The sequence below is a fragment of the Oratosquilla oratoria genome, chromosome 30 (genome assembly GCF_046742065.1).
Source record: "Oratosquilla oratoria isolate Oo_2021 chromosome 30, ASM4674206v1, whole genome shotgun sequence".
Lineage (NCBI taxonomy): Eukaryota > Metazoa > Arthropoda > Malacostraca > Stomatopoda > Squillidae > Oratosquilla > Oratosquilla oratoria.
In genome coordinates this window covers 7,685,344-7,708,457 of record NC_134806.1, presented here as the reverse complement: position 1 = coordinate 7,708,457, position 23,114 = coordinate 7,685,344, and the positions used below count along the sequence as shown (strand labels likewise).

At 41.5% G+C, this 23,114-nt stretch overlaps 1 protein-coding gene across 5 annotated transcripts in view; it reads right to left on the bottom strand.

Annotated features, from left to right (window-relative positions):
* Positions 1–23,114, bottom strand: part of LOC143041005 (lipid scramblase CLPTM1L) — a 138,888-nt gene that overhangs the window by 80,425 nt on the left and 35,349 nt on the right. For all 5 annotated transcript variants that reach the window (XM_076212537.1, XM_076212538.1, XM_076212539.1 and 2 more), the window contains one exon: positions 9,812–9,928. In XM_076212537.1, coding sequence (XP_076068652.1) covers positions 9,812–9,928 — 117 coding nt within the window. The remainder of the gene's footprint in view (positions 1–9,811; positions 9,929–23,114) is intronic.

The following is a 23,114-nucleotide window of genomic DNA, read 5'->3' as shown; positions in this document are numbered from 1 at the left end:
TTCCACTCTCCTCCCTCCCTCCCATCTTGGCATCTCCTGCATCCTGTCCACTGCCCTGGGTAAGAAGCAGTGTCGCAAGACACAGCACATCCACAGCAAGGCCACTTCATAAATTCAGCGACCCGCCCTCTCCGTCCCCCCAACCAGAAAAGGAGAAGACGGGGAGATATCCCTTCGGGCTGCGTCATATTTTTTCTCTTACATACTTTCTCACACCCCATCCCCCTCATGCATAACAGCATCATCTATACACAACCCTTCTCCATTCACCCCTATCTTCTGTCCTCTCCCGTCCTTCCTCAACAGACATTCCTCTCTTTTGTAATGCCCCTTTCACCCCATCCATCCATCTCAGAATAGGACGCCCCCTCATATTCACTCTTTCCACACTTCTTTTACTAATCTTTCTTCACTCATTCTTTTCATGTGTCCAAACCATCCTAATACTCTTTCATCCACCCTATCTCCCAACTCCCTTTCCACCCCTGTTCTCCTCCTCACCTCCTCATTTATCACTCTAGCCTAGTAACCCCTATCATACTTCTCAGACATTTCATCTCAAACACATTCAAACTCCTCTCTTCCTCTCTCATGTTCCATGTTTCTGCCCCATACAGTGCTGCTGGCACAATCAGTCCTTCATATAACCTCCTCTTAGCATCCATTCCCAGATGTCTATTTCTCATTACACTTTTTAATCCACCAAGGCATTTACTCGCTTCTCTCAATCTATATTCTACCTCCACCACCACTCCTCCCTTTCCTGCCACATTTGCACCCAAGTATCTAAAACTATCCACTTCCTCCAGTCTTTCACACTTAATGCTCACTTCCAGCCTGCTGTCACTCTCTACCCTTGTACATCTCATCACCTTACTTTTGCCCACATTTATCTTCAGCTTCCTTCTTTCACACACCTCAAACTCTGTCACTAACTTCCTCAATCCCTCCTCTGATCCTGCTACAAGCACAGTGTCGTCAGCAAACAACAACTGGCTCACCTCCCACTTTTCTCTATTTTCTTTAATCATCTCCAACCCCTGACCCACTACCCTTGCACCACCCCAACCATGTAAAGATTGAACAGCCAGGACGACATAACACATCCCTGACAAAGTCCCACCTTTACCTCAAACCATTCACTCTCTCCATTTCTAATCCTAACACAAGCTCTACTACTCGCGTAAAAACTACTGACTGCTCTTAACAGCTTTCCTCCTAACCCATATGTCTGCAGTACCTCCCACAGTGCCTTCCTGCCTACCCTGTCATAAGGCTTTTCCAGATCCATAAAAGCCCAAAAAACATCCTTACCTTTTCCTATAGCTTTTTCACATATCTGTCTTACCACAAAAAGCTGATCTACACAACCCCTACCTGTCCTAAACCCACACTGTTCCTCATCAATTACTCCCTCTGTTCCTCTCCTAATCCTCTCAATCAAGATCCTCCCATAAGCCTTCCCAACTACACTCAACAAGCTGATCCCTCTGTAACTACTACACTCACACTTGTCCCCCTTTCCCTTGTAAAGCGGAACTATACAGGCACTCCTCCAGCACTGTACCCTCTCTTAAACAAACATTAAATAACCTCACCAGCCAGTCCACCATAACTGTACCTCCTTTCTTCAGACATTCTGCATGGTATCCATCCAGACCAGGTGCCTTACCTGCTCTCATCATCTTAACAGCTGCATTCATTTCATCCTTCCCTGTTTCTCCTCCATTTTCCTCACTCATCCCTCTCATTTTCTTAGTGCTTCCCACTGCAACTACCTTTCCCTCCCTATCCTCCTTCACATTTAGCAGCTCCCTAAAATACTCTGCCCACCTTCCTCTCACTGCCTTCTCTTCCATTATCATCTCTCAATCTGCACCTTTTACCTTTTCTTCTCTACCCGATTCACCTCCTCTTTCTCTTTTAATTTCCTTCCAAAACATCTTTTCATTACTTTTAAAATTTTGTCATACTCTTACCCATTTCACATCTGATCTCCTCTTTGCTTCCTTTATATTATGCTTAACTTCCCTTCTATTTACTTTGTACCTCTCATACGATTCTCTCAACCTAATTTGTAGCCAATCTATGAATGCCTGCTTCTTCTCTTCTACACCTTTCTTTGCTTCCTCATCCCACCACTCACTACCCTTCCTTCTATTTCCTTCCACCCTCCTTGTTCCACACACCATCTTTGCACACCTTATGACTCCCTCCTTGATCCATCCCCATTCCTCCTCCACTCCTAGTTCTACTCTATCCTTTACTCCCTCCCACTCCTCTTTCAGCTTCTTCTTATACTCATTCTCATTTTTTCTCTCATTTAAGCAGTTCACTCTAAGTACCTCCCTACCTTCTGCCCTTTTCCTCTTTCTCCACCTATTCCCCACTCTCAATTTACCTTCCAACAGATAATAGTCTGATATTCCCCCGCTCTCTCCCTTTAGAACATGTACATCCTTAACTCTTCCTACCATACTCCTGGTCACCACTATATGGTCCATTAACACTCTATCTGCCACCCTTCCATCCACCACCCTCTCCCATGTGTACTTATGCTTGACTTTCTTCCTAAACACTGTATTTGCTATCTTCAACTCTCTTTCAAGACACATCTCCACCATCAATTCTCTACTACAATTTTTACCTGGAACTTTATCCTTCCCAATCACTCCATCTATTGGTTCATTTCCTACCCTAGCATTAAGGTCTCCCAATACTACTACACTGATATTTCTCCCTAATCCCTCTATGCATTCATTTATATCTACCCATAAAGCCTCCCTTTCCTCTATGTTCTTCTTACCACCAGGCCCATACGCACTTACAAAAACCCACATCTCCCTTCCCATCTTCACTTTCATCCACATCAACCTTGATGAAACCTTCTTCCACTCCACTACCCGCTTACTTATATCTTCATTTACTAGTACAGCCACCCCTTCTCTCCCTCGTCCCCTCTTCACTCCTGAATACCTCCCAAACTCACAGTTGCCCTTTCCTTTCATTTAATTTCACTCAAAGCCAGCACATCCATCTTTCTTCTCACAAAGATACTGCCTATCTCTTCCCTTTTACTCTCATCTGTACCATATCCATGCACATTAACCCCTTCCATACGGTGCCGCATACGTAGGCGGCATGAGGAGCAAGTGGATACGCGAGGCTGCCATATCGGCGTCTTGAATATATTTATTGTAGTTGCCCCTGTATAATGACATATTCTCTAAACTGTCTTCATCACATGTTCTATGGTTATCAAAATTCACGGGTGAAAGAGAGAACGATCGATATAAGCAGTGACTATATTTTATGATGCGAGTATTATTATGACACATCGTACGTCTGGCAGCTAATGCTGCCCGCGAGATTTTGGCCCGTACTGAAGAGGTTAAAAGACCCAAACCTTAGGGTACTGGTTGGAAAACTCCCAGACCCTCTTGGTGGTAGCATGCTCTTCCCCCACCAAAGGGTAGGCAAAAAAAGGAAATTAATATTTAGAGAAATGGTACAGGACAGTAACAAGTGGTTGATGGACAGCATAACGGAGGGATAGTCGTAGTATAAAAGTGTCATCATTTCTCTATGAACAGAGTTTTCCTCTATCACAGACAAAATGATGTGTGGCTCTGGTCCATGGGGGCACCCCATATAGACCCTAAAGTATCAACTGCATGCTACTTTGCCACAACATGCAGCCAATACCCGACGGGGATATGTGCTTATGCTTGACTTTATTTCCTAAACACTGTGTTCACAATCATTAACTCTCTAAACACATCTCCACCATTAACTCTCCACTATAATTTTTACCTGGCACTCCACACTTCCCATCCACTCTATTTGTTCATCTCCTACTCTAGCATTGAGATCTCCCAATAACACATTGACATTCCTCCTAAAACTCTCTAAGCACTTATCTAAATCTACCCAAAAGGCTTTCCTTTCCTCTTCTCACTACCAGGCTCATATGCACTTACAAAGACCTACATCTCCCTTCCCAGTTTCAACTTCATCCACATTAACTTTGAAGAAACCTTCTTCCACTCCACATGCTTATCTATCTCTTCACTTACTAGTAGAGCCACCCCTTCCCTTCCTCATCCTTTTCTCACTCTCAACACTCTCCCCACTACACTCCCAAACAAACTCACCCTTCCTGTTCAACTTAGTTTCACTTTATGCCAGCACATCCACCTTCCTTTTCACAACATATTGCCTATCTCTTCCCTTTTACTATCATCTGTACCACATTCATGCACATTAAAAGAACCAAACTTTAGGGTCCTGGTTGGAAAACTCTGTCCAGACCCTCTTTTACCTTGACTTCTCCTAGGAATGTACCCTTTAGGGTTACTGAGAGCAGGATACCTAGTTCCATCACTCCTTTCCATTTCAGCCATCATTAAAGACCCGAGTGGAAAAACTCTGTATCAACATTCTTTCCTCTCCCTACCACAGGGGACAGGAGTGAAAATGGAAATATATTTTTTCCCTTTTTTTAACGTACCCTAGAAATGCATTTTTTTTTTATTGCTCCTATGATCTCATGATGCCCTATTGTCTCAAACCAAGAAACCTTATCTAACAATTTTATCAACTCCCTTCACTGGTCCTGGAGCTGCAACGTCTACGTCGTGGGACCACCCCCCAACCCCAAGAGTTGGGGGCCAATCAGCAGCAACTACCCCTGGCCATCAGCTCTACGCAGATGGCACCGATCCCCAAGGAGGAGCTACGCCTACCTGGGGGAGTACCACAATCCTTTTTTTCCAACACACAATGTTACGTTTTTTCTGCACTGAGGGGTCATTTTCCGGCGATCACCCCTCTTCTTCTACTTTTAGCCGGAGATGTAGAGAGCAATCCTGGGCCCACCACAAAATACACATGCCCAACATGCTCTAAACCCATTACTTCGAGCAGACAGACAAAGGGCTCAGTTCAGTGCAATATGTGCAAAAACTGGGCCCACCTCACTTGTACAACACTTGCTGACACAAACCAATACACAAACACTTGGACATGTTCTACCTGCCCTCCAGTAACCCCAATCCCACCTCCCCAACCACAGCCAACACCCTTACCCACTCCCAATTTCCCTTTGCCCTTACCCCCGATTAGTACTCCCCTTCCTTTGTCCCCGATCTCTCCTTTCCCCCCCTCTGACCCAGATCCTACACCTTCCCCACTACCACCCCAACCTCAACCCCAAACGGCAACATACAACACATACAAAACACACAACATCAACATATTACAACACAACATTGACGGTATTAACACTAAAAAACATGAACTTGAACACTTTCTTAAACAACACAACATACACATTGCAATTCTACAAGAAACAAAATTAAGACACTCACACAAAACACCATCATTTCATAATTACACCACCATCAGACAAGACTGGACTGACGGCAATGGCGGTGGACTCATCACCCTGATCCACCATTCCATCTGTTTTGTGGACACAAGTGCCACAACCAAAATTCTCCTCCCTACCACAGATAACACAACAGAAACCCAATCCATTCGTATCCGCACAGGTAACAATTCAACACTAACAATAGTTAACATGTACATTCCCCCCCAATCATCCCCCACAGTTCCAAACACCTTCAGACCTCAGCTCAGCCAACTAACCTCAATCCCCAACCTGATCATGGGTGGTGACTTCAACGCCAAGTCGTCTGCCTGGTTTGTCGACAACCCTGACACAGACAGAGGGCTTGATATACAGACTCAATTCGACTCATTGACTATCATGAACAACATGCATAATCATACACATATCCCATACCAAGCCCTCTACACTCCCTCCTCTCCTGATATCACCTTTTGCTCCCCCTGCCTAACCCCAACAACATCATGGAGAGTGGTCGGAGCCCTTGGTTCTGACCACCTTCCAATCATCATCACCACCAAAACAAGATGCACCCCAGCTGGCCACAGACACACTTACACCAATTACAAGAGAGCTAACTGGGAAGCCTTTACTGAAGAGACAGAACAACATTTTGAAACACTTAACAGTACACCAATCACAAACATAAACAATGCTGTGCACGCTTTTAATACAATCATACAAAACGCAGACAAGAGATACATCCCTAGAGGCAACAGAAAATCACACAACCCCAACTTCACACCAGAAATCCAAGGCCTCATCAGACAACGTGACACACTTAAACACGATACCCCCACACCTATCCCTCAAAACATAGCAGACCAAATACAAACACTAAACACTGTGATTGCCAATAAAATACATGAACAAAAAACACAAAATTGGCAAAACTTTATCAATACACTTGATCACAAAACAAACACCAGCAAATTGTACAAAACACTCAACAGCATTACACTATCCAACACTAACACTACACGCTCTCACGCAGCAATAATCACAACAACAGATAATCTACCCTCAAACAGACAACAAGCAAACGCACTCATACGTCATTTTGCACAGACGAGCCATCTTACATCTCACCCTAACGACCGACGCACCATTCGACGTAAGAAAGACTTTCCCACAGACTCAGACTATACACCCTTCATAGACAGTCAGACAAAACTCATAATGCATAGTCTCAAGCACTCATCTGCCTGTGGCCCTGATAACATAAGCAACATCCACCTAAAACACATTGGACCACAAGGTATACACGCACTCACAAACATTGCAAACTACAGCTATTCACACAACACTATACCCGACATCTGGAAGCATGGTAAAATAATCACCATTCCAAAACCGAACAAAGACCCAACAATCCCAACATCGCACCGCCCAATCACACTTCTCTGCACCCCCTCTAAAGTCATTGAACGCCTAATACTTAAACTTGTCACACCATATATTCCCCTTGCTGACTCACAACACGGTTTTAGGCCACTACACTCCACAAACACTCTTCTGACAAACCTCACACAAAGAATTTTAGATGGCATCAATTCAGATAGGCCCCACCACAGAACACTTCTTATAACATTGGACATTAGTAAAGCTTTTGATGCTATCCCCCGCCACAACCTAACAAATAAAATATATAACACAGACATGCACAATAACACCAAAAGATGGCTGGCCAATTATCTGGCAGGCAGGAATGCTCATGTGTCATATAATGGCCAATCATCACACATCAGAAACATTAAGAACGGAGTACCACAGGGCTCAGTTCTATCCCCCACATTATTTAATCTATACATGCATGACTTACCCACGCCAGACACCTCAGAAATACAAATCTCTTCCTACGCAGACGACATAACAATCACATGCACACATCGTAACACAGACAAAGCCGCAGAAATAATCCAGCCTTACCTTGACACACTCAACACATGGTTCATCACAAACAGACTCAAAATAGCTCCAACCAAATCTACAGCAACACTTCTCACCAACTGGACAAAAGAACACAAATACATACCTCATCTCTACATCAACAACACTCTAATACCACACACAAACACACCGAAAATTCTTGGTGTAACATACGATACATCCATGTCTTTCAAACAACACCTCACAAACATAAAAAACAAATGCACACCTAGACTTAACGCACTTAAGTCAATCACTGGAACAACATTTGGACAAAACAAAGAAACTAATATAACAATATACAAACAATGCATACGCTCAGTGATGAATTATGCGAGTCCTGCATGGGCTCCTAATCTCAGTGAGACACACCACAACACCCTTCAAATCATACAAAACAAAGCCCTAAAAACAATTACAGGCTGCACAAATACATCACCTACAGACCATTTACACCATGAAACAAAAGTCCTCAAAGTCAAGGACCACCTCGACATGAGAGGCACACAAACACTTGCCGCAGCCACCACAAACACATCACACCCGCTACACTACATAGCAGAACACCCACACACACCAAGAAACATTAAAACTACACCCAAAGACCTTTATTACACACAGATACTCTCTTCTCTTCCTCCACAACCACCAAATACCAGCCTCCGGAAACATATTCATAATCATATCACTCACCGCTCCATTAACACACTGAAAGACAACACACTGCTGCATGCCAGACCCCCTGATATCCACCCTTCTGAATCCTCTCTCCCACGAAAGGACAGAGTCCACTTGGCCAGACTGCGATGCGGTCACCACCCAGCACTTCTAAGCTACCAGAAGAGGCTGGACGACCGTGTTGTGAACAGCTACCCAGGATGTAACACTTCACCCCATACCATACAACACATAATGGAAGACTGCATTATACACAATCATGCACGCAAACAACACAACATACACTCTATAAAGGATTTGTGGGAAAACCCAGTTTCGGCTGTGGCCTTCCTTGGGGAGACGGGACTGCTCGGACAGACAGTCTAGGGAACGACAACAACAACAACAACTCCCTTCACTGACCAGAATACTACTATCAAATCACCATTTTCTCTTCTTTTACACAATGCTAACAGGTCCTGTGCTTTTAATCTCTCATTGTATATTTTATCCCTGTCTGGGGTATTTACCCCATCTGGGGTATTAGCTACATGTTAGTGTGCAGAAAAATTTTGCTAATTAGCATGCAGCCTTTACTTGTTTTAGGAATGTCCCCTTTTGGGGCTACAGAGAGTAGGATACCTAGTCCTGTCCTCTGTTCTGTTTTTATAGGTTGGATATAGTGAGAAACAAGGTGAGGAGGAGAGCAGGAGTGGAAGAGGAAATGGAAGTGGGGCTGATGAAAGATTATTGGGATGGTTTGGGCACTGGAAGGCAAAGGTGAAGGGAATGAACTTGAGGGGACAACCAAGGATGAGATGGATGGATGGAGTGAAGTGGGTGCTGAGCAAGAGGGGAATGTCTGTTGAGTAAGGAAGGGAGAATGCAAGAGATAGGGATGAGTAAAGAATGTGTATGGATGATATTATTATGCAAGACAGGGAGGGTTGGGGGGGGGGTGCTTATGTATATTTTGATGCAGCCCAAAGGGATCTCCCTGTCTACTATATATATATATATATTTTTTTTTTTCTTCTTCTTCAAGGGATGGAGAGGGGGTGGTCGCCGATCAAATGAAATGGCCTTGCCCTGGATATGTTGTGTCTTCTTGCATTGTGTTTGACCCAGGGCAATTGGCAGATGCAGGGATGACTCATTATCCCTGAGATGGGAGGGGTGGAAAGGATGGTGGATGGGAGTGAAATGGGTGGGAATAGGTATGTACCTCTGTCTTAGCTATCTCCCTTATAAGAGGGAAAAACTCTTGGTATATAGATAGCATGCAGCTAATGCTTTAGGAACTATATGCAGTGCCCCTATTGACGCCACACATCATTTTGTCACAGGACCTGTTAGCATTGTGTAAAAGAAGAGAAAATGGTGATTTGATAGTAGTATTCTGGTTAGTGAAGGGATTTGATAAAATTGTTAGATAAGGTTTCTTGGTTTGAGACAACAGGGCATCATGAGATCATAGGGGAAAAAAAAAAAAAAAAAAAAAAAAGGCATTTCTAGGGTACGTTAAAAAAAAAGGTTAAAAAAAAGAAAAAAAAAATAGATACATCAACTCTTGGAATAGCTTTGATGATACAGCCTAAGCTAAAAATAAATAAGAATCTAAAAATACTGGTGACACTTAAAAAAAAGAGACAGGGCATAAGTGTACTTCTTTTGTATCAAATATATACATACCAAAGAACCTTTCTCCCTTATAAAGGGGATGGCCAAGCCTAAGAACAGGCAGATTTCAGATTATATTTTTTATATTACAATTTAGTACACAAAATTAGGTAAATATTATGTGACAAGACTTACTTTGCTATTCTCCTCTTCCCCAAGCAGGCTGAATGTTTGTGGCTGAGGCACCACATGTTGTGTGAAAGGTGTCATTGCATAAATGGTCCACTCATTGCTCTTCAATTCAATCCAATTCTGTAGAATCAAGCCAAACACAGGAAGAAGTACTTTAATATAATATGCAAAAATTTTATCCCTGCCAAGGGCGTATCAAAAGTTATGCTACATTACAATTATATTTGAAATAGTATTTTTTTTTCTTCCATATCTAAAATGGCTGAGAAATTAACATCTTGGTTCTTTATTATGATCAATTACAAATTACTTCAATGAACTGCACCCTGTCCATTATTCAATTGAATCTAGATCATTGCTCATTTTACAGAAATGGGCAACATTCATGATATGTAGTGTCCACCCAAATTTTGTGATTCACAAATATATTATGTGCAACTTTTTTAACAACCTGTATTATATGATTTAATGGCAATACCACTTGCCCTCTGCTACAGCATATATACTTTTTATCAGCTATTTAATATATGCAAGATTTCTTTATGTATTTAGCCATAATAGCATAGTCTACTTTTTTCAATTTTTAAAATACTGCATTTCAAAGTCGGATGCACTTGACAGTTCAATGGCACAATGGTAGGGTTCACAACCACTACTCCAGCAGTACAAATCAAATCCTGCCCAGTGCTGAAATAATTTCAGTATTACTGCACTGTGAGCCATTACTCCAACTCTTGTGGGCAGGGAGTTGTGTGTATTTACCTAGTTGTATCTTATGGGAAGGGGAACTATGCTTGTGGTGTCCCATCTCTATATCTCACAGTATCTAAACTGTTCTTAAATTCATGTATGATTTTTGCACACACTATCATCATCTAGTTTGTTCCATATATCACCTGCTTTGTAGGGAAAGCTGTTCTTTTTCAGGTCTCTTCTATAACTGTCCTTTTTGAGTTTCTTTCCATGTCCTCTTGTATTTCTAGTATCCCATTTTAGTAATTCTTCTCTATCAAGGGCTTCCATACCTCTCATGATTCTATAGATGGTAAACAAGTCTCCTCTTTCTCTTTTTGTTCCAGGGTCAGTAATTCTAGCTTTCACAATCTCTCTCTTTGTAAGACAGTTCTGGAAGTGTGGGCCATCTCCATAGTTGCTCTTTGGATTCTTTCAATTTTCCTTTTATTCTTTTTGGTACTGGGTGACCATAGTGTTACTGCATACTCCAGTCTTGGTCTTATCAGTGTGACTAATATTTTCTTCACCATTTCTTTTATTGACCGCAGCAAGTTGTAGGTTTCTCTGACAATTCTTTTTATCTTTTTATTGGGGGACATGTTCTTTGTGATGATTACTCCCAGGTCTTTTTCAAATCCCACTTTCTTTACATCCTTCTCACCAATTTTATATTGCCCTAATATCCTGTTTTTACTTTTTCAAAATTCTATTATACTACATTTCTTCATGTTGAAGTCCACTTCCCACTTCTGACTCCATTCCCAAATTTTGTTCAGATCTCTCTGCAGTGACTCACAGTCTATTTCAGAGCTCACTTTTCTCAACAACTTTGTGTCATCAGCAAAGAAGTTCATGTACCGGTAACTGTCCACACCCTCGTCCATAACATTCACATAAAAAGTAAACATTACTGGCGCCAGTACCGATCTCTGTGGAACTCCACAGGGAGTGTGTGTGTGTACAGTCATAGCATTCCCTATACACTGGTCATATACGAGCTCTGAGCTCTCATCTGGGAAGGTAATAGCTGTTGATCATGAATCCAACACGTGATCCAAGACCACAATAAATCAAACTGGAGGCAGCCATCCCACCAGACCTCTTCCACATAATGATGGCAGTGGTAGCATTCACTACTACTACACCAGTGGTGCGAGTTGAAATCCTGCCCAGAGCGGAAATATTTTCAGTATCGCTGTCCTGTGAGCTGTTACTCCAACTCTCATGGGCAGGGAGTTGGAAATGTGTGTGATGTAAGGTCACAGGATTACCCATACAAAGAGAATTAAAAAAAAAAAAAGAACTGAAACTGAAAAAACAATTTTTTTTTTGAGTGGTAGACCTGAGGCTGAGAAAATGGTATACTAAGTCCTTGTTATATGGTACATATGCATTTGCATTCCTGAAAACCTTACTGCAAATTGAAATTACTGTATACTGAACCCATTATAACATGTAATAATAGTTCAACAAGAACCCACTGTGTTGGATAAGAAGAAATGAAAAAGATGATATCCATATATTTCGATCTTGGACTGTGATCCTCTTCAGACTGTGATCCACTGAAGAGGATCACAGTCCGTGATCGAAATATGTGGATATCATCTTTTTCACTTCTTATCCAACACAGTGGGTTCTTGTTGAATTTTACAAATGTGTTACAACATTGTAGTTATGTAATAATAGGATATGGCAGACGTACCTTCTCCCTGTTCTTTCCTCTTCAAAATATCAAGCGGATACCATATCTGTGAATTTTTCTTACTATAAATAGAATCGAGGGTAGTAATGACCAAATACTGTAACTGTGAATTTATCGGATCATCATCATCATATCTTGTCGCACCAGAACCGTGTCCATATAAGGGCAGTTTCATTTGCTTCCCTAAGGTCTTGGTCGGAGCAATGGGGACTCAATGGACATTCCCGGAGGGCGTGGACCATCGTCTGTACTTCGCCACAGGGACATTGGGGGCTATTAGTGTATCCCCACTTGTGTTGATTTTCTCTCGTTTTGCCCACCTTGGCTCTTCCTCTGTGGTTACCCAGTCCTTCTTGGTTAGGTTTGCTCCTGGGGGCAAGGTCTCATTTGGGCATGGTATGGCCTCGTTATGGCCCAGATTGTCATATTCCTGCCAACATTCTAGTCTATGGGCCACAGCTTGGGTTGGATCCAGTCCCTCCACCATCATGAAGCTTTGGCGGGACTTCAGGTGACCGTATAGTGGATGCCTGGGATCATTTTGTTGTTTATATTTTTCCTTGGTAATTATTTTGCACCGAGTGTGGGGTGGTGGAATCCCTGCCAGTCTGTAGATAGTATGTAGGGGCGTTGGTTTTAGGGTACCTGTAATTATTTGACACGACCTGTTCAGTTCTGGATCTATTTTGTGTGCATGGCATGAGTGAGTCCTCCTTATACAGTAATTCTTGATCCAATAAATCCTTTTTAAAAGGATAAAAGGATTTATCGGATAAAGAATTACCGTATAAGGAGGACTCACTCTATAAGGAAAAAGGTAACAAAGAAGACAGAAAAAGACAAGGAGAAAGGAAATTAAAAATAGTTTATACCAATACAGATGGAATAACTTCAGGAATGAACAAATTAAATGATTACCTGGCCTTAGAAAAACCAGAAATAATGGGAATAGTGGAAACTAAATTAAAGTATACTCCACCACCCAACACTGTGGGACAAGGTTTACACAGCTTCTGGACAAAAAAATAGAAAGGATAAACAGGGTGGCGGAGTATTAATTTTGACTAATAAAGATTTAAATGTAACAAAAATAACTGAAGGATAAAATAATGTGGAATCAATTATGATACAAGTTGAAAGCAAACATATGAAGAGTAGAAAATTTGTAGTGGAGTATGTGCCCCCCAAAACAAAGTCCTGGACAGAAAATGATCATTCCAAAATATTAGAAGATACAAAATATGAATTAACTAATATACTGAAGGACAGAGGAAATACAGTAATTAAGGGTGACTTCAATTCAAAAGATATATGTTGGGAGGAAATGACAGTGAAGGGTGGAGAGGAACTCTGGGGCAATGTCCTGCTCCACATGGCCATCAAATGCACAATGACTCAGCGGATAAATGAAAATACCAGATACAGAGGTAGTGAAGAACCATCAAGGCTGGATTTAATACTTACGACAGAGACTGAAATTGTCGATAAAATTGATTACAAAACTCCAATAGGAGAGAGTGACCATGTACTAATAGAATTTGAATTGAAAGAGCAAATTGATCAAAGCAGAAATGATAAACATTGAATACGAAGACTAATGTACAACAAAAATTTTGAGAAACTCAAAAAATTCTTTCGCAATGCAAACTGGGAAAAATTCCTAAATGAAGAAACAGGGATGGAAGAGAAATGGAATATACTAAAAGAAATTTATAATGAGGGAATGAATAAATACATGCCACAACAAAAAATGGAAAGAACATACATAAAATCTGGTACAACAAAAGGTGTAGTGAGGCTAAGGATAAAAGAGACAAAGCTTGGAAGAAATGGAAAAGAGACAAGAAAACAAGTAAATGGCTAATGTACATCAAACTAAGAAATTATTATGTAAAAATACGCAGAGATGAAAAGAGAATCTATGAAAAAAAAAGAAAAATGCAAGGAAGAACCCAAACTAATTTACAGGTATGTAAATGGCAAACTGAAGAACAAACAAGAAATAGAAAAGCTGCACCAAGGGAAATATGAATATACAGAAGAACTGGAAATGGCTGAAAATATGAACCACTTCAAATCAGTATTCACAATAGAAAACTCACCTGTGAGGAAATAGAGAGATATCCCCCTCAATGAAAGAAATAATTGTAACACAGAAGGAAATCAGTGACCAAATCAAAACCTTTGACATCAGAAAATCACATGGTCCAGATGGAATTGCAAATTGGATACTGAAAGAATGCATGGAGGAATTAACCTCTTCAGTACGGGCCTTAAATCTCGCGGGCAGCAGCCGATGCCAGCCGTACGAAGTGTCGTAATAATACTCGCATCATAAAATATAGTCACCGCTTATATCGATTGTTCTCTCTTTCACCCGTGAATTTTTATAACCATAGAAAATGTGATTACAGACAGTTTAGAGAGTATGTCATTACGGAGGGGCAACTACAATAAATATAATCAAGACGCCGATATGGCAGCCTCGCGTATCCACTTGCTCCTCATGACGCCTACGTATGCGGCACCGTATGGAAGGGGTTAACAGATAAAATACACAATATAATTAAATTCTCACTTAAAGAAGGAAAAGTGCCACAGGACTGGAAGAAGGCAAACATTGTACCAATTTATAAGGGAGGAAACAAGGAAGACCCATCAAGTTACAGACCAGTCTCCCTGACATCACAGTAGCAAAAATTTGCGAAAAGATCGTCAAAAATAGATGGGTTAAACATTTGGAAGAAAAAACTATACTGAATCCAGATCAATTTAGATTCAGACAAGGAAAATCATGTACAACAAACTTGATCTGCTTCTACTAAAGATTAACTCCTTCGATATGACGCCGCCTACGTAGGCATCATGAGGAGCAAGTGGGTACGCAAGGATGCCGATGTCGGCGTCTTGATTATATATATTGTAGTTGTACCTGCGTGACCCCCATACTCTGTAAACTGGCTTCATCATATTTTCTATGGTTATCAAAATTCACGGGTGAAAGAGAACGAGCAATACAGCGATAACTTTATTTTTTATAATGTATTATGACGCAACCTCGCACGCTAGATTTTGGCCCGTATTGAAGGGGTTAATAGACATAATACAAGAGAGATGGTTGGGCAGACTGTGCCTCTCTGGACCTACAAAAGGCATTTGATAAGGTACCACACAATAAACTAATAAGATAGAGTCAATAGGTGGTATCTGAGGAAAATTATTGGAATGGATGAAAGACTTCCTGACTGGGAGGAAAATGAGAGTAGTAATTAGAGATAAATTCTCAAACTGGGAAGAAATGATAAGTGGTGTCCCACAGGGATCAGTACTGGCCCCAATCATGTTTAACATATACATAAATGACATGGATGAAGGAGTAGAGCGTTATATGAATTTCTTTGCAGATGACACAAAAATACTAAAGTAAAAACTGAGGAGGATTGCAACTCATTACAACAAGACTTAGACAAGATCTGGAAATGGACTCAAAAGTGGGAAGTGAAATTCAATATAAAGAAATGTAGTATAATGGAATTTGGAAAAAGTAAAAACAGAATATCAAGAAATTATAAAATTGATGAAGACATCAAAAAAGTAAACTCAGAAAAAGACCTTGGAGTGATGATCAGCAAAGACTTGACACCGGATAAGCATACTAATAAAATAGTCAGAGAAACCTACAATTCATTGAGGTCAATAAAAGTGGCATTTGCCTATTTAGACAAGGAAATGATAAAAAAAAAAGTTTAACTACAGGTAGTCGTCGACTTACGACCTATGCTACTTACGACTGATCGACTTAACGACCACGAGATGGTGCAATAATATCTAACATTTAATAGAGTAATAGAATTGCAATGTTATGCCTGGCAGTGCAGTACATTACTCCGCACGCTGCGAGACGCGAGTACGATAGTTTTCGCAGGCTGCCGGCAGCGTCAGCATCCCAGCCAGCTAAATATTCTTTCATTTTGTTTGTTTGAAGTAAAATGTTTCCTAATTTTGCATTGCATTTTGTATTTCTGTATGTTTTGCAATTAATAAAATATAACAAACTTTTTATGCCTAGGCTAGTTTGTTGTCGATAACAATATGTTCGGTACAGTACTTAAACGAAAAGAATGTGTTTTGTTGAAATAAAAAAAATCCTAATTTTGCCTTACATTTTGTATTTTTAAGTTTTGCAATTAATAAAATGTAACAGTATTTTTTTATGCCTAGTCTGTTGTCGATGACAAAATGTTCGGCACAGCATTTTGTATTTTTATGTTTTGCAATTAATAAAATGTAACAGTAAACGAAAAGAATGTGTTTCGAAATATTTTTTCCTAATTTTGCTTTACCATGATTTTAATGTAACCAACAAAAAGGATTTGTAGGTCAAAGATGACAGGACTTTATTCAGTATGCGTAGGCCTAGGCTACGTTTCCTAACGAAAATGATAAAAAGTTAATGAATATTAAACATAGCTCAAAGATAATAAGATTTTTTTTTTATAAGTGCTGGAATTGAGGCTGAGAAAATGGTATATCAAAAGAAAGGGAACCCAGGAAACTGAAAACAAGGAGGAAAAGGAAAAAATTAAAAGTAACTTATACCAACATAGATGGTCTGATTTCATGATTTGATAAATTAATGATCATCTGGTGAATCAAGTAGAGAAGATAAGGTAAAAGGTGCAGATGGAGAGATGATAATGGAAGAGAAAGCAGTGAGAGGAAGGTGGGCAGAGTATTTTAGGGAGCTGCTCAAGGTGAAGGAGGATAGGGAAGGAAAGGTAGTTGCAGTGGGAAGTGCTAAGAAAATGAGTGATGAGTGAGGAAAATGGTGGAGAAATAGGGAAAGATGAAGTGAAAGCAGTTGGTAAAATGATGAGAGCAGGTAAGGCACCTGGGTTGTTGTTGTTGTTGTTGTCGTTCCCTAGACTGTCTGTCCGAGCAGTCCCGTCTCCCCAAGGAAGGCCACAGCCGAGACTGGGTTTTCCCACAAATCCTTTATAGAGTGTATGTTGTGTTGTTTGCGTGCATGATTGTGTATAATGCAGTCTTCCATTATGTGTTGTATGGTATGGGGTGAAGTGTTACATCCTGGGCAGCTGTTCACAACACGGTCGTCCAGCCTCCTCTGGTAGCTTAGAAGTGCTGGGTGGTGACCGCATCGCAGTCTGGCCAAGTGGACTCTGTCCTTACGTGGGAGAGAGGATTCAGAAGGGTGGATATCAGGGGGTCTGGCATGCAGCAGTGTGTTGTCTTTCAGTGTGTTAATGGAGCGGTGAGTGATATGATTATGAATATGTTTCCGGAGGCTGGTATTTGGTGGTTGTGGAGGAAGAGAAGAGAGTATCTTTGTGTAATAAAGGTCTTTGGGTGTAGTTTTAATGTTTCTTGGTGTGTGTGGGTGTTCTGCTATGTAGTGTAACGGGTGTGATGTGTTTGTGGTGGCTGCAGCAAGTGTTTGTGTGCCTCTCATGTCGAGGTGTTCCTTGACTTTGAGGACTTTTGTTTCATGGTGTAAATGGTCTGTAGGTGATGTATTTGTGCAGCCTGTAATTGTTTTTAGGGCTTTGTTTTGTATGATTTGAAGTGTGTTGTGGTGTGTCTCACTGAGATTAGGAGCCCATGCAGGACTCGCATAATTCATCACTGAGCGTATACATTGTTTGTATATTGTTATATTAGTTTCTTTGTTTTGTCCAAATGTTGTTCCAGTGATTGACTTAAGTGCGTTAAGTCTAGGTGTGCATTTGTTTTTTATGTTTGTGAGGTGTTGTTTGAAAGACATGGATGTATCGTATGTTACACCAAGAATTTTCGGTGTGTTTGTGTGTGGTATTAGAGTGTTGTTGATGTAGAGATGAGGTATGTATTTGTGTTCTTTTGTCCAGTTGGTGAGAAGTGTTGCTGTAGATTTGGTTGGAGCTATTTTGAGTCTGTTTGTGATGAACCATGTGTTGAGTGTGTCAAGGTAAGGCTGGATTATTTCTGCAGCTTTGTCTGTGTTACGATGTGTGCATGTGATTGTTATGTCGTCTGCGTAAGAAGAGATTTGTATTTCTGAGGTGTCTGGCGTGGGTAAGTCATGCATGTATAGATTAAATAATGTGGGGGATAGAACTGAGCCCTGCGGTACTCCGTTCTTAATGTTTCTGATGTGCGATGATTGGCCATTATATGACACATGAGCATTCCTGCCTGCCAGATAATTGGCCAGCCATCTTTTGGTGTTATTGTGCATGTCTGTGTTATATATTTTATTTGTTAGGTTGTGGCGGGGGATAGCATCAAAAGCTTTACTAATGTCCAATGTTATAAGAAGTGTTCTGTGGTGGGGCCTATCTGAATTGATGCCATCAAAAATTCTTTGTGTGAGGTTTGTCAGAAGAGTGTTTGTGGAGTGTAGTGGCCTAAAACCGTGTTGTGAGTCAGCAAGGGGAATATATGGTGTGACAAGTTTAAGTATTAGGCGTTCAATGACTTTAGAGGGGGTGCAGAGAAGTGTGATTGGGCGGTGCGATGATGGGATTGTTGGGTCTTTGTTCGGTTTTGGGATGGTGATTATTTTACCATGCTTCCAGATGTCGGGTATAGTGTTGTGTGAATAGCTGTAGTTTGCAATGTTTGTGAGTGCGTGTATACCTTGTGGTCCAATGTGTTTTAGGTGGATGTTGCTTATGTTATCAGGGCCACAGGCAGATGAGTGCTTGAGACTATGCATTATGAGTTTTGTCTGACTGGGTTGGATGGATGACTGGGTTGGATGGATGCCATGCAGAATGCCTAAAAAAAAAAAAAAAAAAAAAAAAAAAAAAAATTATGAGGGATCAGCTTGTTGAGTGTTGTTGTTGTTGTTCCCTAGACTATCTGTCCGAGCAGTCCCGTCTCCCCAAGGAATGCCACAGACGAAACTGGGTTTTCCCACAAATCCTTTATAGAGTGTATGTTGTGTTGTTGTTGTTGTTGTTCCACCAGATTGAACGCTTATAATCAATCAATCAATCAATCCCTAGACTGTCTGTCCGAGCAGTCCCGTCTCCCCAAGGAATGCTACAGCCGAAACTGGGTTTCCCCACAAATCCTTTAAAGAGTGTATGTTGTATTGTTTGCGTGCATGATTGTGTATAATGCAGTCTTCCATTATGTGTTGTATGGTATGGGGTGAAGTGTTACATCCTGGGTAGCTGTTCACAATGCGGTCATCCAGCCTCTTCTGGTAGCTTAGAAGTGCTGGGTGGTGGCTGCACCGCAGTCTAGCCAAGTGGACTCTGTCCTTTCGTGGGAGAGAGGATTCAGAAGGGTGGATATTAGGGGGTCTGGCATGCAGCAGTGTGTTGTCTTTCAGTGTGTTAATGGAGCGGTGAGTGATATGATTATGAATATGTTTCCGGAGGCTGGTATTTGGTGGTTGTGGAGGAAGAGAAGAGAGTATCTGTATGTGATACAGGTCTTTGGGTGTTGTTTTAATGTTTCTTGGTGTGTGTGGGTGTTCTGCTATGTAGTGTAGCGGGTGTGATGTGTTTGTGGTGGCTGCGGCAAGTTCGCATAATTCAACACTGAGCGTATGCATTGTTTGTATATTGTTATATTAGTTTCTTTGTTTTGTCCAAATGTCGTTCCAGTGATTGACTTAAGTGCGTTAAGTCTAGGTGTGCATTTGTTTTTTATGTTTGTGATGTGTTGTTTAAAAGATATGGATGTATCGTATGTTACACCAAGAATTTTCGGTGTGTTTGTGTGTGGTATTAGAGTGTTGTTGATGTAGAGATAAGGTATGTATTTCTGTTCTATTGTCCAGTTGGTGAGAAGTGTTGCTGTAGATTTGGTTGGAGCTATTTTGAGTCTGTTTGTGATGAACCATGTGTTGAGTGTCTCAAGGTATGGCTGGATTATTTCTGCAGCTTTGTCTGTGTTACGATGTGTGCATGTGATTGTTATGTCGTCTGCGTACGAAGAGATTTGTATTTCTGAGTTGTCTGGTGTGGGTAAGTCATGCATGTATAGATTAAATAGTGGGGGATAGAACTGAGCCCTGTGGTACTCCATTCTTAATGTTTCTGATGTGCGATGATTGGCCATTATATGACACGTAAGCATTCCTACCTGCCAGATAATTGGCCAGCCATCTTTTGGTGTTATTGTGCATGTCTGTGTTATATATTTTATTTGTTAGGTTGTGGCGGGGGATAGCATCAAAAGCTTTACTAATGTCTAATGTTATGAGAAGTGTTCTGTGGTGGGGCCTATCTGAATTGATGCCATCTAAAATTCTTTGTGTGAGGTTTATCAGAAGAGTGTTTGTGGAGTGTAGTGGCCTAAAACCGTGTTGCGAGTCAGCAAGGGGAATATGTGGTGTGACAAGTTTAAGTATTAGGCGTTCAATGACTTTAGAGGGGGTGCAGAGAAGTGTGATTGGGCGGTGCGATGTTGGGATTGTTGGGTCTTTGTTCGGTTTTGGAATGGTGATTATTTTACCATGCTTCCAGATGTCAGGTATAGTGTTGTGTGAATACCTGTAGTTTGCAATGTTTGTGAGTGCGTGTATACCTTGTGGTCCAATGTGTTTTAGGTGGATGTTGCTTATGTTATCAGGGCCACAGGCAGATGAGTGCTTGAGATTATGTATTATGAGTTTTTCTGACTGTCTATGAAAGGTGTATAGTCTGAGTCTGTGGGGAAGTCTTTCTTACGTCGAATGGTGCGTCGGTCGTCAGGGTGAGAAGTGAGATGGCTTGTCTGTGCAAAATGACGTATGAGTGCGTTTGCTTTTGTCTGTTTGAGGGTAGATTATCTGTTGTTGTGATTATTGCTGCGTGAGAGCGTGTAGTATTACTGTTGGATAGTGTAATGCTGTTGAGTGTTTTGTACAATTTGCTGATGTTTGTTTTGTGATCAAGTGCATTGATAAAGTTTTGCCAATTTTGTGTTTTTTGTTCGTGTATTTTATTAGCAATCACAGTGTTTAGTGTTTGTATTTGGTCTGCTATGTTTTGAGGGATAGGTGTGGGGGTATCGTGTTTAAGTGTGTCACGTTGTCTGATGAGGTCTTGGATTTCTGGTGTGAAGTTGGGGTTGTGTGATTTTCTGTTGCCTCTAGGGATGTATCTCTTGTCTGCATTTTGTATGATTGTATTAAAAGTGTGCACAGCATTGTTTATGTTTGTGATTGGTGTACTGTTAAGTGTTTCAAAATGTTGTTCTGTCTCTTTAGTAAAAGCTTCCCAGTTAGCTCTCTTGTAATTGGTGTATGTGTGTCTGTGGCCAACTGGGGTGCATCTTGTTTTGGTGGTGATGATGATTGGAAGGTGGTCAGAACCAAGGGTTCCGACCACTCTCCATGATGTTGTTGGGGTTAGGCAGGGGGAGCAGAAGGTGATATCAGGAGAGGAGGGGGTGTTGTGTTGTTTGCGTGCATGATTGTGTATAATGCAGTCTTCCATTATGTGTTGTATGGTATGGGGTGAAGTGTTACATCCTGGGCAGCTGTTCACAATGAGGTCATCCAGCCTCTTCTGGTAGCTAAGAAGTGGTGGCCGCACCGCAGTCTGGCCAGGTGGACTCTGTCCTTTCGTGGGAGAGGATTCAGAAGGGTGGATATTAGGGGGTCTGGCATGCAGCAGTGTGTTGTCTTTCAGTGTGTTAATGGAGCGGTGAGTGATATGATTATGAATATGTTTCCGGAGGCTGGTATTTGGTGGTTGTGGAGGAAGAGAAGAGAGTATCTGTGTGTGATACAGGTCTTTGGGTGTTGTTTTAATGTTTCTTGGTGTGTGTGGGTGTTCTGCTATGTAGTGTAGCGGGTGTGATGTGTTTGTGGTGGCTGCAGCAAGTGTTTGTGTGCCTCTCATGTCGAGGTGGTCCTTGACTTTGAGTACTTTTGTTTCATGGTGTAAATGATCTGTAGGTGTTGTATTTGTGCAGCCTGTAATTGTTTTTAGGGCTTTGTTTTGTATGATTTGAAGGGTGTTGTGGTGTGTCTCACTGAGATTAGGAGCCTATGCAGGACTCGCATAATTCATCACTGAGTGTATGCATTGTTTGAATAGTTGTATTAGTTTCTTTGTTTTGTCCAAATGTTGTTCCAGCGATTGACTTAAGTGCGTTAAGTCTACGTGTGCATTTGTTTTTTATGTTTGTGATGTGTTGTTTGAAAGACATGGATGTATCGTATGTTACACCAAGAATTTTCGGTGTGTTTGTGTGTGGTATTAGAGTGTTGTTGATGTAGAGATGAGGTATGTATTTGTGTTCTTTTGTCCAGTTGGTGAGAAGTGTTGCTGTAGATTTGATTTGGTCCTGGAGCCACAGCGTCTACGTCGTGGGACCACCCCCCAAACCCCAAGAGTTGGGGGCCAAACAGCGGCAACCAGCCCTGGCCACCAGCTCTAAGCAGGTGGCACCGATCCCCAAGAGGAGCTACATCTGCCTTGGGGAGTACCACATTCCTTTTTCTCAACATGCTTGTTGAGTGTAGTTGGGAAGGCTTATGGGAGAGGATGGAAGATAGGGGTGAGTGGAGAAGGGTTGTGTATGGATGATGCTGTGATGCATAAGGGGGCGTGGGTGGGGGATGGGGGGTGAGGAGGTATGTGTAAGAAATAATATGACGCAGCCCAAAGGGATTTCTCCCCGTCTTCTTTTCTGCATGGGGGGATGGAGAGGGGGGGGGTCACCGTATTCATGAAGCGGCCTTGCTGTAGATGTGCTGTCTTGCGATGCTGCTTCTGACCCAGGGCAGTGGACAGGATGCAGGGATGACCCGTCATCCAGGAGGTGCCAAGATGAGAGGGAGGGAGGAGGGTGGAGGGGAGTGGAATATGTAGGGAATGGAATGGGTAGGAGTGGTTTCTATGCCTTTTTCTTTTTGGCTACCCC